Source organism: Dermochelys coriacea, chromosome 21, assembly GCF_009764565.3.
Source record: "Dermochelys coriacea isolate rDerCor1 chromosome 21, rDerCor1.pri.v4, whole genome shotgun sequence".
In the NCBI taxonomy this organism is placed as follows: domain Eukaryota; kingdom Metazoa; phylum Chordata; order Testudines; family Dermochelyidae; genus Dermochelys; species Dermochelys coriacea.
In genome coordinates this window covers 18,492,443-18,509,043 of record NC_050088.1, presented here as the reverse complement: position 1 = coordinate 18,509,043, position 16,601 = coordinate 18,492,443, and the positions used below count along the sequence as shown (strand labels likewise).

At 46.8% G+C, this 16,601-nt stretch overlaps 1 protein-coding gene across 13 annotated transcripts in view; it reads right to left on the bottom strand.

The window, feature by feature from the left end:
- LZTR1 (leucine zipper like transcription regulator 1) overlaps positions 1-15,906 on the bottom strand; it is a 310,867-nt gene extending 294,961 nt beyond the window's left edge. For 3 of the 13 annotated variants that reach the window (XM_043500712.1, XM_043500713.1, XM_038379620.2), the window contains exons 1-2: positions 15,194-15,548; positions 14,584-14,646 (exon numbers count right to left, since the gene is read on the bottom strand). In XM_043500712.1, the coding sequence (XP_043356647.1) occupies positions 14,584-14,646; positions 15,194-15,420 (290 nt within the window). In that variant the 5' untranslated portion in view covers positions 15,421-15,548. Of the gene's footprint in view, positions 1-14,583; positions 14,647-15,193 lie in introns of all 13 variants that reach the window. The other 10 variants (XM_038379623.2, XM_043500717.1, XM_043500716.1 and 7 more) reach the window with 9 other exon arrangements.
- Positions 15,907-16,601: the final 695 nt, after the last annotated feature.

Sequence of the window (16,601 nt, the reverse complement as noted above, 5' to 3'; positions counted from 1 at the left end):
GTAGGGATAGGATTCAGAGGCACCTAGACAAATTAGAGGATTGGGCCAAAAGAAATCTGATGAGGTTCAACAAGGACAAGTGCAGAGTCCTGCACTTAGGATGGAAGAATCCCATGCACTGCTACAGACTAGGGAACGAATGGCTAGGCAGCAGTTCTGCAGAAAAGGACCTAGGGATTACAGTGGAGGAGAAGCTGGATATGAGTCAACAGTGTGCCGTTGTTGACAAGAAGGCCAATGGCATTTTGGGATGTATAAGTAGGGGCATTGCCAGCAGATCGAGGGACGGGATCGTTCCCCTCTATTTGACATTGGTGAGGCCTCATCTGGAGTACTGTGTCCAGGTTTGGGCCCCACACTACAAGAAGGATGTGGAAAAATTGGAAAACGTCCAGCTGAGGGCAACAACAATGATTAGGGGATTAGAACACATGACTTATGAGGAGAGGCTGAGGGAACTGGGATTGTTTAGTCTGTGGAAGAGAAGAATGAGGGGGGATTTGATAGCTGCTTTCAACTACCTGAAAGGGGGTTCCAAAGAGGATGGATCTAGACTGTTCTCAGTGGTAACAGATGACAGAACAAGGAATAATGGTCTCAAGTTGCAGTGGGGGAGGTTTTGTTTGGATATTAGGAAAAATTTTCACTAGGAGGGTGGTGAAGCCCTGGAATGGATTACTTAGGGTGGTGGTGGAATCTCCTTCCTTAGAAGTTTTTAAGGTCAGGCTTGACAAAGCCCTGGCTGGGATGATTTAGTTGGGGATTGGTCCTGCTTTGAACAGGGGCTTGGACTAGATGACCTCTTGAGGTCCCTTCCAACCCTGATATTCTATATGTGTGCTGCAAATGGTGTGGCCCAATTATTATATTTATAGTTAAATTAAATATTTATAGTTCTAAGTCTACAAGAGATTCATAGATACTAAGGTCAGAAGGGACCATTCTGATCATCTAGTCCAACCTCCTGCACAGCGCAGGCCACAGAATGTCACCCACCCACTCCTATGAAAAACCTCACCCATGTCTGAGCTATTGAAGTCCTTAGAATCATAGAATCATAGAATATCAGGGTTGGAAGGGACCCCAGAAGGTCATCTAGTCCAACCCCCTGCTCAAAGCAGGACCAAGTCCCAGTTAAATCATCCTAGCCAGGGCTTTGTCAAGCCTGACCTTAAAAACCTCTAAGGAAGGAGATTCTACCACCTCCCTAGGTAACGCATTCCAGTGTTTCACCACCCTCTTAGTGAAAAAGTTTTTCCTAATATCCAATCTAAACCTCCCCCATTGCAACTTGAGACCATTACTCCTCGTTCTGTCATCTGCTACCATTGAGAACAGTCTAGAGCCATCCTCTTTGAAACCCCCTTTCAGGTAGTTGAAAGCAGCTATCAAATCCCCCCTCATTCTTCTCTTCTGCAGACTAAACAATCCCAGCTCCCTCAGCCTCTCCTCATAAGTCATGTGCTCTAGACCCCTAATCATTTTTGTTGCCCTTCGCTGTACTCTTTCCAATTTATCCACATCCTTCTTGTAGTGTGGGGCCCAAAACTGGACACAGTACTCCAGATGAGGCCTCACCAGTGTCGAATAGAGGGGAACGATCACGTCCCTCGATCTTCTCGCTATGCCCCTACTTATACATCCCAAAATGCCATTGGCCTTCTTGGCAACAAGGGCACACTGCTGACTCATATCCAGCTTCTCGTCCACTGTCACCCCTAGGTCCTTTTCCGCAGAACTGCTGCCGAGCCATTCGGTCCCTAGTCTGTAGCGGTGCATTGGATTCTTCCATCCTAAGTGCAGGACCCTGCACTTATCCTTATTGAACCTCATTAGATTTCTTTTGGCCCAATCTTCCTTAAATCGTGGTTCAAAACTTCAAGGAGCAGAGAAGCCTCCCTCCAGTCAACCATGCCCCATGCTACAGAGGAAGGCAAAAAAACCTCCAGGGCCTCTCCAATCTGCCCTGGAGGAAAATTCCTTCCCAACCCCAAATATGGCAATCAGCTAAACCCTGAGCACATGGGCAAGATTCACCAGCCAGATACCCAGGAAAGAATTTTCTATAGTAAATCAGATCCCATCCATCTAATATCCCATCTCAGGGGATTTGGCCTATTTACCATGAATATTTAAAGATCAATTACTTACCAAAATCCCATTATCCCATCATACCATCTCCTCCATAAACTTATCGAATAGAATCTTAAAACCAGATAGATCTTTTGCCCCCACTGCTTCCCTTGGAAGGCTATTCCAAAAATTCACTCCCCTGATGGTTAAAAACCTTCGTCTGATTTCAAGTCTAAACTTCCTGGTGGCCAGTTTATACTCATTTGTTCTTGTGTCCACATTGGTGCTGAGCTTAAATAATTCCTCTCCCTCTCCTATATTTATCCCTCTGATATATTTATAGAGAGCAATCATATCTCCCCTCAACCTTCTTTTGGTTAGGCTAAACAAGCCCAGTTTCTTAAGTCTCCTTTCATAAGACAAGTTTTCCATTCCTCGGATCATCCTAGTAGCCCTTCTCTGTACCTGCTCCAGTTTGAATTCATCCTTTTTAAACATGGGAGACCAGAACTGCACACAGTATTCTAGGTGAGGTCTCACCAGTGCCTTGTATAACGGTACTAAAACCTCCTTATCCTACTGGAAATGCCTCTCCTGATGCATCCCAAAACCGCATTAGCTTTTTTCACAGCCATATCACATTGGCAGCTCATACTCAACCTATGATCAACCAATACTCCAAGGTCCTTCTCCTCTTCCGTTACTTCTAATTGATGCGTCCCCAACTTATAACTAAAATTCGTGTTATTAATCCCTAAATGCATAACCTTACACTTCTCACTATTAAATTTCATCTTATTACTATTACTCCAGTTTACAAGGTCATCCAGATCCTCCTGTATAATATCCCGATCCTTCTCCGAATTGGCAATACCTCCCAGCTTTGTATCATCTGCAAACTTTATTAGCACACTCCCACTTTTTGTGCCAAGGTCAGTAATAAAAAGATTAAATAAGATTGGTCCCAAAACCGATCCCTGAGGAACTCCACTGGTAACCTCCCTCCAACCTGACAGTTCGCCTTTCAGTAGGACCCGTTGCAGTCTCCCCTTTAACCAATTCCTTATCCACCTTTTGATGTTCATATTGATCCCCATCTTCTCCAATTTAACTAATAATTCCCCATGTGGCACGGTATCAAATGCCTTACTGAAATCTAGGTAAATTAGATCCACTGCATTTCCTTTATCTAAAAAATCTGTTACTTTTTCAAAAAAGGAGATTAGGTTGGTTTGGCACGATCTACCTTTCATAAAACCATGTTGTATTTTGTCCCATTTACCATTGACTTCAATGTCCTTAACTAATTTCTCCTTCAAAATTTTTTCCAGGACCTTGCATACTACAGATGTCAAACTAACTGGCCTGTAGTTACCCGGATCACTTTTTTTTTTCTTTCTTAAAAATAGGAACTATATTAGCAATTCTCCAATCATTCGGTACTATTCCTGAGTTTACAGATTCATTAAAAATTCTTGCTAATGGGCTTGCAATTTCAGGTGCCAATTCCTTTAATATTCTTGGATGAAGATTATCTGGGCCCCCCGATTTAGTCCCATTAAGCTGTTTCAGTTTCGCTTCTACCTCTGATATGGTAATATCTTCCTCTATATCCTCCTTCCCATTTGTCATGCTACCATTATCCCCAAGATCCTCTTTAGCCTTATTAAAGACTGAGGCAAAGTATTTGTTTAGATATTGGGCCATGCCTAGATTATCTTTAACCTCCGCTCCATCCTCCGTGTTAAGCGGCCCCACTTCTTCCTTCTTAGTTTTCTTCTTATTTATATGGCTATAGAACCTTTTACTATTGGTTTTAATTCCCTTTGCAAGGTCCAACTCTACTCGACTTTTAGCCTCTCTCACTTTATCCCTACATCTTCTGACCTCAATTAGGTAGCTTTCCTTGCTGATCCCTCCCATCTTCCACTCCCTGTATGCTTTCTGCTTCTTCATAATCACCTCTCTAAGATGCTTGCTCATCCAGCTTGGTCTACAACTCCTTCCTATGAATTTTTTCCCCTTTCTTGGGATGCAGGCTACCGATAGCTTCTGCAGCTTTGATTTAAAGTAATCCCAGGCCTCCTCTACCTTTAGATCCATAAGTTCTTCAGTCCAATCCACTTCCCTAACTAATTTCCTTAATTTTTGAAAGTCAGCCCTTTTGAAATCAAAAACCCTAGTTGCAGATTTATTTTTGTTAATCCTTCCATTCAGTTTGAACTGAATTAGCTCATGATCACTTGGGCCAAGATTGTCCCCTACAACCATTTCTTCTATGAGGTCCTCGCTACTCACCAAAATTAAATCTAAAATGGCATCCCCTCTAGTCGGTTCAGCAACTACTTGATGAAGGAATCTATCAGCTATCGCATCTAGGAAAATCTGAGCCCTATTATTATTACTAGCACTGGTCCTCCAGTCTATATCTGGGAAGTTAAAGTCTCCCATGATCACGCAGTTTCCATTAGTATTTACTTGATTAAAGACATTAAAAAGGGCTCTATCCATATCCAAATTAGATCCCGGAGGTATATAGCACACCGCAAGCACTATCGTAGGAGAGGCTTTACTAGTTTTCTTCCCCAATGTAATTTTTGCCCAGACGGACTCTGTCTTATCCATTGCATCGCTTCTTATTTCTTTACATTCTACCTCATCATTGATATACAATGCTACTCCACCCCCTTTACCTTTGTTTCTGTCTTTCCTAAACAGCACATACCCTTTAATACCTGTAGTCCAGTCATGACTACTATTCCACCATGTTTCTGTTATCCCTATAATATCTGGTTTCACTTCCTGCACCAATAGCTCTAGTTCCTCCATTTTGTTACCTAGACTCCTCGCATTGGGGTACAAACATCTTAATTTTTGCTGTTTGGACTCGCTCACATTTTGTATCCTATTAGGCACAGTCATTCTACAGCCAGTATAACCTATTAGACTAGTATCCACACCGCCCTCGCTCCTTATATACATTTTCCTACCCACGGCTGTATCCATTCTTACTTCATCTTCTTCCCTCTCAATGCTAAAATCTGGCGTGGAGATTTTCTGGACATCTCCCATCCATCTCCCCCCAATTCCTAGTTTAAAGCTCTCTTTATCAGTTGTGCCAGCCTCGATCCTAGAAGTCTATTTCCTTCCCTACTCAGATGAAGTCCATCCCGAGAGAACTGACCTCTGTCCGTGAATGCCTCCCAGTGGCCATACATCCCAAAGCCCTCCTTATAGCACCACTGCCTAAGCCATCTGTTGACAGTCATAATCTTGTCAGACCTTTGTTGCCCTTCTCTAGGAAAAGGAAGGATCCCGCTAAAGATCACCTGAGCCTCAATTTCCTTAAGTGTCTTCCCCAGCCTAGCAGAGTCTCCCTTGATACTTTCCAGCGAGAATCTGGCTGTATCATTTGTTCTCACATGAAGGATAATTAGGGGATTCTTTCCCGCTCCCTTGAGGATCCTTTTCAACCTCAGGTCTACATCCCGTATCTTAGCACCCGGAAGACAGCACACCCTTCTATTCTCAGGATCAGCTCTAGTTAGAGGCCTGTCTATTCTTCTCAATAAAGAGTCCCCGATCACATAGACCTGCCTTTTCCTGGTGACAGTGCTATTCTCCAGTCTCTCCCGTTCCCTCTGGCTGCAAGTTCTTTCCATTCCTATTTTCCCTTACAATCCTCTTCAACCCATCCTGTATCCTCCTGGGGCTCATATTTGGTGTAGTCTCCCTTGACTCTTCCCCTTTTTCTATAGGACTAGCCTCTCTTCTCTTCTTCCTTACCCTTCCACCTTCAACAAGTACCTGCTGAGCCCCTTCTTCATTTTCCAACTCTGCAAACCCGTTCCTAAGCTCTATTTCTCCTTCACTAGCCCGTCTTTTTCTCTGCCTGGTTGTTTGAGTCACATGTTTCCACTGACCACTTTCCTCATCCAGTCTCTCCTCAAAATTCCCCAGCCCTGCTTCCATCTGTGAGTCCGAGCTTTTCCCTTCAGATACCTCATATCTTTGCTCCATCATCTGCTCCAACACCTTCCTAAACTCAACCAGACTTTCCACCTGCATCTCCAAACCTCGGATCTTTTCCTCCATCAGCTCTATCAGACGACATTTCATGCAGAAAAAACTCTTACTGGTTCCCCCCTCCAGGATCATGTACATACCACAGCTTCCACATCCAGTCATCCTCAATGTGTCTTTCACTACAGGAGTCACTCCCACAGCTGCCTCTGTATCTGTCATCTCCTTCCCACCTAAATCCTGTTAATCTGGGAAACACAAGCCACACCAAAAAGCCCACCCCCCAGCAAAAGCAAACCCCAAACAAGCACCACAATCCAAACCTCCCTTCCAAACTCCCACTCAAACTCCCCTGTTTAGAGCTCTGTTTGCTAGCTCCTGTGCCGCTGCAGCTGTCTGTGCCACTGCCTGACTGGCTGGCTACCTTTATAGGGCCCCTAGTCAGAAGCCCCACCCCCTCATCAGGCTCAGCTGCTCTCCCAGCACTAAACCCCTACACACACACACACACACACACACACAAATACTAAAAATACAAAACCAAGTACAACTACCTTCTCCTCCAACAGAACTCCCACTCAAACTCCCCTGTTTAGAGCTCTGTTTGTTAGCTCCTGTGCCGCTGCAGCTGTCTGTGCCGCTGCCTGACTAAACTGTTTATTCAAATGAAAAGTTTTATTTGGTGATTAGAGATATATTTTCTTAAACTGAGATGTGGCATTGTGTATACAGTTCTGTTTTAGTTCTGCAGCAAACCACACTGATAACAGAATTCAAAGTTACTGATCTACTGTATACTTTTTTCCACCATCTTTCCGTCCACCAAAATAAACCCCGATATTTACTCAGAAAAATTATTAATCTTTTTGCACTGATTTTTCACCTGTTTTTGTTGTTGTAGTAATAAACACTGATAAATTCCTGGGAAAAAATAAATAAAATAAAAACTAAAAACGAAGGCCCCTACACATAGTACACATCAAAATCAAGAGCTCACTATCTTTATGACATTCCCAGCCCCACCATCCCAACACACACTGGAACAATTTATAAAATGTGAAAACTGTTTCTCACTTAAAAATGACTGACGGGCTTTTGCTCAAACTTACACCTTTGGATCGACTCCAGGGAAGTTTTAATCCAAAGGTAAACGTTTCAGAACACTATGAGGATCTGAAAATGGGATTACAATATAAACTGTTTTGTAATTTGCAACCTCTGTTATTGGAAAATTAGTATATAATCATGAGATAATCAAGAATTGTATTGTAATTCACATGTACAAGGAGGTAGTTGCACGCTCTAGTTTACCTTTTATAGTTCCTGACTTCTTAGTGCTCAACTATGCAACCTTAGCACTTGTCTACATGGTACGTTACTGCATGGCAAGCCAGAGTGTCACTCTGCCGCACGCTAGCTTGCTGTGCAGTAGCATCTTGTGTGGACACTGCTACAACCCTGGTCTACACTATGAGATTAGGTCGAATTTAGCCACATTAAGTTGATTTTATAAGCAATGAGGTTCTGTTGACCTAAAGGGCTCTTAAAATCAACTGCTATGCTCTTAAAATCAAGTGCTAAAATCGATCTTGCTGGGTCCAATTTGGGGTACTGCAGACACAGCATTCTGCAATTCGACGAAATTGGCCTTTGAGAGCTATCCCAGAGCGCTCAAATGTGACGACTCTGGACAGCTTTTTCCACTCTGATGCACTAGCCAGATTCACAGGAAAAGCCCCGGGAACTTTTGAATTTCATTTCCTGTTTGGTCAGCGTGGCAAGCTCAGCAGCACAGGTGACCATGCAGTCGCAGAATCAAAAACGAGATCCAGCATGGAGTGAATGGGAGACACTGGATTTGATTACTGTATGGGGAGAAGAATCCGTGCAGGCAGAACTCGGATATATTTGCCAAAAATCGCACAGGGCATGGTGGAGAAAGGCTACATCAGGGACACACAGCAGTGCCACGTGAAAGTTAAGGAGCTAAGGCAAGCCTATGAAAAGACAAAGGAGGCAAATGGTAGCTCTGGGTCGGAGCCCCACACATGCCGCTTCTATGATCAGCTGCATGCCATTCTAGTGGGGGACTCTACCACTACCCCACCACTGTCCATGGACACCTACAAGAGGGGAGTCTCACACAACACTGAGGAGGAGTTTGTGGATGAGGAAGAGGAGAATGCGCAGCAAGCAAGCGGAGAATCCATTTTCCCCGGAAGCCAGGACCTTTTCATCACCCTGAAGCCAAAACCCTCCCAAGGCGGGTTCCCCGACCCTGAAGCCGGAGAACATTTGTAACTACACCACAGGAGTTGAAAGCAATTGTGTTTAATGTTTGATTTGCCCTGAAGAATTGGGGTGCATTCGCGGCCAGTACAGCTACTGGAGAAGTCTGCTAACGTGTCTCGGGATGGAGTGGGAATCCTCCAGGGACATCTCCATGAAGCTCTCCTGGAGGTATTCTGAAAGTCTTTGTAGAAGGTTTCTGGGGAGGGCTGCCTTATTTCGTCCTCCACGGTAGGACACTTTACCACGCCAAGCTAGTAGCAAGTAGTCTGGAATCATTGCAGCACAAAGCACGGCAGCGAATGTTCCTGGGTTTTGGTCACATTCTTGCACGATTCGGTCTTTATCTTTCTGTGTTAGCTTCAGGAGAGTGATATCATTCATAGCCACCTGGTTGAAATAGGGGAATTTTTGTAAGGCAACAGTAAAAGGACCCTGTTCATGCTAGGCTATTTGTGTTTGACTAAAAGGGATCATCCCTGAGAACAGCCATGCAGCACGGGGAGGGGGGAAGGTATCATCCCAGAGAATAGCCACCCACAGGTGCAGGGGGAGGGGTGTGCTGCACATCCACCCCAAAATTGCATCCCCTCCTTTTAAATGGCAAACTCAACCGGCATTGCTTGCTATGGGAAAGGAGAGCGCTGCAGTTTGAAACCATTCCCACATGTTATGAAGGTGGAAGAAGTCAACCCCGCGTATCCTTTGGCTTACCATGGCTGCCTGGAAACTGAATTCTGTTGCCCAGCTGTGTGATGTATCACCATATCGGCAGACGCTCAAAATAAAAGGCAAAATGCGACCTTGTATCTAAAGCACTTGTGCTGTCTGCTGTGAATTGCTTGATTCACTGTGAAAGTCTCCCCTTTTGTTCTCAGAAATGTATCATCTTAAATTTTACTCTCTCTTTTTATCACCCCTGCAGGTGCAAATGTTTCTATGCTCCCTGTATCATCTCCATCCCTGAGGTTATCACAGATTAGAAGGCAGAAAAAAAAACCACACTCGCGATGACATGTTGTCCGAGCTCATGCATTCGACCCGCACTGATAGGGCACAGCTGAATGCATGGAGACATCGGCGGCAGAGTCCAAGAAAGCAATCAGTGAGCGTGATCAGATCACACAGGAGGCGATGCGGAGGCTAATGGGGGAGCAAACGGACACGATCAGACATCTGGTGGAGCTGCAGGAAAGGCAACGAGCACAGATTGCTGCTGCATCCACTGTATAACTGCCTGTCCTCCTCGCCAAGTTCCTTATCCTCCTTACCAAGACGCCCAACATGGGGGAGGGAGACTCCAGGCACCCAGCCACTCCACTCCAGTTGATGGCCCAAGCAACAGAAGGCTGCCAAGTGATCTCTCTTCTGCCATCCATCTCCACCCTCTGACAAACACAGGCTAGGGACACCCATCCTCGCAAATAGCCATTAATGGACTTAATTATATAAATTCATGGAGGTTCTCTTTTAAACCCTGTTATAGTCCTAGCCTTCACAACCTCCTCAGACAAGGAGTTCCACAGGTTGACTGTGTGCTGTGTGAAGAACTTCCTTTTATTTGTTTTAAACCCGCTACCCATTAATTTCATTTGGTGGCCCCTAGTTCTTATATTATGGGAACAAGTAAATAACTTTTCCTTATTCACTTTCTCCACACCACTCATGATTTTACATACCTCTATCATATCCCCACCCTTAGTCTCCTCCAAGCTGAAAAGTCCTAACCCTCTAATCTCTCCTCATATGAGACCCGTTCCAAACCCCTAATCATTTTAGATGCCCTTTTCCAAACCTTTTCTAATGCCAGTGTATCTTTTTTGAGATGAGGGAACCACATCTGTACACAGTATTCAAGATGTGGGCGTACCATGGATTTATATAATGGCAATAAGATATTCTCCGTCTTATTCTCGATCCCTTTGTTAATGATTCCTAACATCCACTCTGCTTTTCTGACTGCTCCTGCACACTGTGTGGATGTCTTCAGAGAACTATCCACAATGACTCCAAGATCTGTTTCCTGGTTAGTTGTAGCTAAATTAGCCCTCATCATATTGTATGTATAGTTGGGGTTATTTTTTCCAATGTGCGTTATTTTACATTTATCCACATGAAATTTAATTTGCCATTTTGTTGCCCAATCACTTACTTTTGTGAGATCTTTTTGAAGTTCTTCACAGTCTGCTTTGGTCTTAACTATCTTGAGCAATTTGGTATCATCAGCAAATTTTGACATCTCACTATTTATCCCTTTTTCCAGATCATTTATGAATAAGTTGAATAGGATTGGTCCCAGCACTTGATCCTTGGGGAACACCACTTGTTACCCTTCTCCATTCTGAAAATTTACCATTTATTCCTACCCTTTGTTCCCTGTCTTTTAACCAGTTCTCAATCCATGAAAGGATCTTCCCTCTTATCCCATGACAACTTAATTTACCTAAGAGCCTTTGGTGAGAGACCTTATCAAAGGCTTTTTGGAAATCTAAGTACACCATATTCATTCAAACAGCTTTGATTTGTAGTGTGGCTACAATAAGCAATGTGGCCTTGTCTTTCCCTCCTCCCCCACCCCACCCGGGCTACCTTGTCAGTGATAAAGCAGCCTTCCAGACTTAGGGTGTCCTAGGTTAGAAACAACATACTGTAATATTTTACATTTACACAGTACCTTCCAATCAAAAACACTTTGCATTGTTCTGCATGGAAGTGTCTAATACATAAGCACCAATGAACTGCAGTAGATTCTGGGGTGGGAAAGGTAACAGCCAATTGGTATACAAAGATGCCACAACAGTGTAGAGAAGGGAAATTTTGTGGAATGGCACTAGGACAGATATAACTCAATGTTAAGGACGATGCACACACCAGACTTCAAGTTTAAGGGTTCAGCTATTATTTTAAATCAACAGACAAGAGAGCTTCAATATTAAGATTTACTGAGACTATATTCAGACAACCACACAGCACTCCATTTCTTTAACTTGAAAATCAGGGTCAGAGTCAACTTCACTTAGATTTGAACCTGTCTCTTCAGGGAGAGAAAACATTTCAACTCTGGAGTTTGCACTACTAGAAAATTCTTTTAGCAGCGCCCATAAGCAGAAGCAGAATCTTCCAGACAACCCCTCTTGATAACCATGAAGGACAGTAACAAAGAAATTAAGGAAAGATGTTTTTCTCCCTCTGTGGTGCCGCTTTCTGTTCTCTCAACATGAAGGAGCACAAAAGCTGACATAATACCTTATATTTTCAATCCACTTTGAAGCACAAACAAACCCCGTAAGAGTGGTAACTAATACACCCTGTCAGCGAAAGTGGGATCTGAAAGAACGGAGAGTGGAAGTCACAGAACCACTACATTGTCAGTGTGAAGGAACCAGAAGCAACGTTACCAGAGCGGGTGGAACCTCTGGGGAGGAGTGGAGCTTCTGGGCAGGAAGTGAGCAAGGAAGTTGGAGAGTGGATTTTGAGAGAGAGATATGGGAATTATGAAAGGAAAGTCACAGGGAACTAGGAGACGGAGAGTCAGACAAGTCTGACTAGACTTGCCTGGAGAGGTGGGTTAAGTTAAGAAGGGGTAGTAGACCCTGGAGGAGGGAACCTAAGAGAGTGCAGCGTGGTGTCCCTAGTCCCAGAAGCTCCCCACACAGACAGATCATGGTGGGCTTGGGAGGGGAGAGAGTCAGAGAAAATGCGGGATTCCCAAAGCCAGCCTGGTAACTCAGCAGTAAGGATTGGTGCTGAGAAGTGATGTAAGACAAAGACAAGTCATGGCACAATACATCTGTGTAATTTTAAATAAATTACTCATGAGTTTATAAATTATTCTGCGCCAAAAAATAAAAAGTTCAGCACACTATTTTAAAATTTTGCAAAATTCTGCATATTTCATTTGTCAATAAATAAATGTGGAGGCTCCAGAATGGCAGTGGACGGTACAGGCCACTGGCTGCACAGAGGTGGGAGATCACCCTGCAGCCAGCCCTGGGACACGGACTCAGCAGTGAGGCTGCACCTGAACCTGATACACCACAAGAGCCAGACTGACCCCACAAACACCCCTCCACACCAGATGCACCAAGATAGCAAGCGAGAGGGACAGAGTCTCACACATACCCCCAGCCTTGGCCCCCGATACAGGTGTGGGGCAGGCAGACTCAGCCCAGCAGAATCCAAGAGTTGAGGGGCTTACTGTGGGGGGATCCAGGTGTGGGATGAGAGGGTTCTGTGAGGCACAATCTGGGTGCGGGCAGCTTGGTGTGAGGGAGTTCTGGATGTAGGGGGAATGGGACTCTTCAGGGAGAACCAGGTGAAGTGGTTGGGGCTCAGCACAGAGGGCCTGGTGGGGGTCTGGATGCTGCGGGACTGGGGCTTGGTGGAGTAGATTCTGGGTGCAGCTGGCTGGGCTCAGTGGAGTGGAGGTCCAGGAGTGGGGGCTCATCAGGTTGGTCCAGATACATGGGGCTCATTGGGGTGGGGATTTGAGTGTGGAGGCTCAGTGGTAATGGTCTGGATGCAGGGGGGAAGGACTTGATGCAGGTCCAGAGGCAGGGGAGGACTCAGCAGGAGGGGGGCTCCGAATTCAGGGGCTGAGGCTCAGTGGGTGGGGGTTCAGCTGCAAGGGGCTCAGCAGGGGGGGTTCTGAGTGTGGGGGGTAATGGTCAGCAGGGAGGAGTCTGGGTATGGGGAGATGCAGATGAACGGGGGTTGGACAGACAGGGGAGCAGCTCCTCATACAGTGACCCCTTCCCCCCGCAGCTTAGGAGCAATGGGAGCAGGAAGCGGGGGGGGGGGGGGAGTGTACAGCCAGGGGAGGTTACTGAGAGTGGGTCTGACCTGGCCCAGGCTGCTCCTTGTAGGGGAAGAGGAAGTCCCGGTACAGGGTAGAAGCCACCGGCAGGGGCATTCCCAGCCCCACATCCCTCTGGTCATGTACCTCTCTGCTGGCTGCTCTGAGAGCCCAAAAGCAATGAGCCTGCACTGTTCAGGAGGGGTGCATGACCACTCTTATGGCTTCCCTTTGCTTCCCCGTCAGAAGTAATTTTTCTGCAGGGAAAAAAAGAAATCTGCAGGAAACATGAATTCTGTGCATGCACAGTGGTGCAGAATTCCCCCAGGAGTAATAAAGAAGAAGCTCAAGCTAAGTTTACATAGGCAGGGTAAGATGAGCAGAAATCTGTGGATTTCTCCAACACTTCAAATTCCATGTTAGATTATATTTGTTCTTAGTGTAAGAAATAAGAATTTATTTTCACTAACTTTAAGACTAAGCCTGATATGTGCTACTAATGTATTTAGAGACCTGACTGCTGCTTCTCATAGCAACACTACATAATTACTATATGCTAGAGCAGGAGTTCTCAGGACAAATTTTTTGGTGGCTTCAGAGTGCGGCCACCAACTCTTGCTGGTGGCCACTCGCACACTTTTTCCTAAAATACTTAATTAGCTCTAGAAAAAACAAATAAATACACATATACATGTCCAAATCACGGTAATTTATTTATTGCTAGCTAGTAAGTCTGCTGTGAAAAGTGATACTTGTATGTGTGTGAATATCACTTTTCACAGCAGACTTACTAGCTAGCATTAAACAAACATACAAGTATCACTTTTCACAGCAGACTTACTCAGCCCTGGCAAGCCTGGATTCTTTAACACCTGATACAATGAAGTTATTTCTACTTAAATTACTAAAAGCTATCTATTGAAGGTTCTAGAAACCCTAGTACACCACTAATAATACAAAGTCATCTCAGCAGTACTGAAATGATCAATTAAACAGGAACTCAGCAAGCCATTTACAGAAACTCCTTCTTGCCCTTTGATAGCTGTGGGGAAAACACCCTTCAGCTCTCTCCAAAAACCCTGCAGAGCAGATAGATTTTGCACTGTGCCCAAAAGGTCACTAAATTCAGCCTATTTCAGACCAACATGGGGGAAAAAAAAGAAAGTCTCAGACTTTTCACTGAGAATGCCCTACTTACCACTGCCCCTTCTTTTATAATGAGAGGCCTCCAGCTCCTGCACCCCTGCTGACCTTAGCTGTAACAATATGACCCAGAGAGAGGCAGGCACTCTCTCAGGTAGGCTGACCTAGACTTTATAAGTTATGAACACCTCTTGAGCGCCATCAGGAGACCAACAGACAACCTGGCACCACCACAGGCCGGCCAAGGCAGTAGCACTTACCCATTGTCACCACCAAACACGTAGATGGCATCCCGATAGGCAACCACGGTGTGTTTGCTGCGCCTAAGAGAGAGTCTGTTAGACACTCGCAAGGGGAGTCCTGGCCCTGGCCCTGCCCCCACACTCTGACCCAGTCACTCAATGATCCCCTGTCCAGCCCCACACCACCCTGACCCACCCCCTCTCCACCCCCACACATCCTGACCCACCCCCTCTCAGCCGGGCCACCCGCTCCACACACACACCCTGACCCACTCCCTCTCAGTCAGGCCACCCCCCCCCACAGACCCTGACCCACCCCCTCTCAACCGGGCCACCCCCCAAACACACACACGCTGACCCACCCCCTGTCAACCGGGCCACCCCCCCCCCCACAGACCCTGACCTACCCCCTGTCAACCGGGCCACCCCCCCCCACAGACCCTGACCCACCCCCTGTCAACCGGGCCACCCCCCAAACACACACACGCTGACCCACCCCCTCTCAGCCGGGCCACCCCCACCCCAGCGCTGCCCCGCCCACTCGGCTCTGCCCTCTCTCAGCCCCACCCCCACCTTGGCCACCCACTTAATCCCGTCCCCAAGCTGGCGCGGTTCCTCATCGCCTCACCTGGCCCCTACGAACTCGTCACAGGGCGGCAAGCGGCGCCACCGATGCACCGTCTCGAAGGGCCCGAAGTTGAGGGTCAGGTACTCCACGCTGTCGGAGCAGCTATGATCGAAATCCACGCTGGGCGCCACCTTGGAGCTCCCGGCCCCTCCGCCCGACGGGGCTCCGGCTGCCGCCATGACCCAGCTCGTACGGACAGGACTGGCCCCGCCGCAGCCCAGGCACATGCGCAGGGGACCGGGCGCTGGGCGGGACAGCGGAACCACGGCCCCCTGAGGCCAATAACTCCCGGCGTGCCCCGCGCCGTCAGGGAACTACAACTCCCGGCGTGCCCCGCGCTGAGGACGCGGTGTCTCCGGCTCTTCCACCCAGCCCGGGCAGCAGCCAGATAGAAACGTCCTCTGGTTCCGCCCGACCCGGCGCCCTCCCCGGGCCCTGGGCTCCGAGCCCCAGCGGGCCCGGCAGTCGCGGCGCAAGGAGAGCGGGAGCCGCGGTCGGTCGCCGCTGAGGCCTGAGGCCGCCCTACGTCGGTGGTGCTGGGTGGGGAAAGACCGCAGCGGGTCACGTGAGGGAGCCTCGGGCCCTGCTGCAGAGGCCCATGCTTGGCTGTTCAGCTCCTTCGGCAGGACCCTTGCTCTGGTTGTGGCACAACGGGGCCTGGCTCTGCCTGGAGCACCTCGGGGCTATGGTAACAAAGAACAAGCTAGCAGACCATTCAAGGGCGCTCATGGGGGTTCCATAGTGGTGATGCAAACAAACAAGGAGTCCTCTGGCACCTTAAAGATTAACAAATTTATTCGAGCATAAGCTAATAAGTGGCTATGACCCACTTCTTCAGATGTATGGAGTGAAAATTACAGTAGGCAGGCATAAATATACAGCAAAAGAAAAGATGGGAGTTGCACGAAAGCTTATGCTCTAATATGTTAGTCTCTAAGGTGCCACAAGTACTCCTTTTCTTTTTGCGAATACAGACTAACATGGCTGCTACTCTGAAAGCAGACTAAACAATCCCAGATCCCTCATCCTCCACTCATAAGTCATGTGTTCCAGTCCCCTAGTCATCTTTGTTGCCCTCTGCTGGATGTTTTCCAATTTTTCCACATCCTTCTTGTCGTATGGGGCCCAAAACTGGACACAGTACTCCAGATGAGGCCTCACCAATGTAGAATAGAGGGCAACGATCACGTCCCTCGATCTGCTGGCAATGCCCCTACTTATAATTCCCAAAATGCCATTGGCCTTCTTGGCAACAAGGGCACACTGTTGACTCATATCCAGCTTCTGGTCCACTGAAATCCCTAGGTCCTTTTCTGCAGAATGCTGCCTAGCCATTCGGTCCCTAGTCTGTAGTGCTGCATGGGATTCTTCCATCCTAAGTGCAGGACTCTGCACTTGTCCTTGTTGA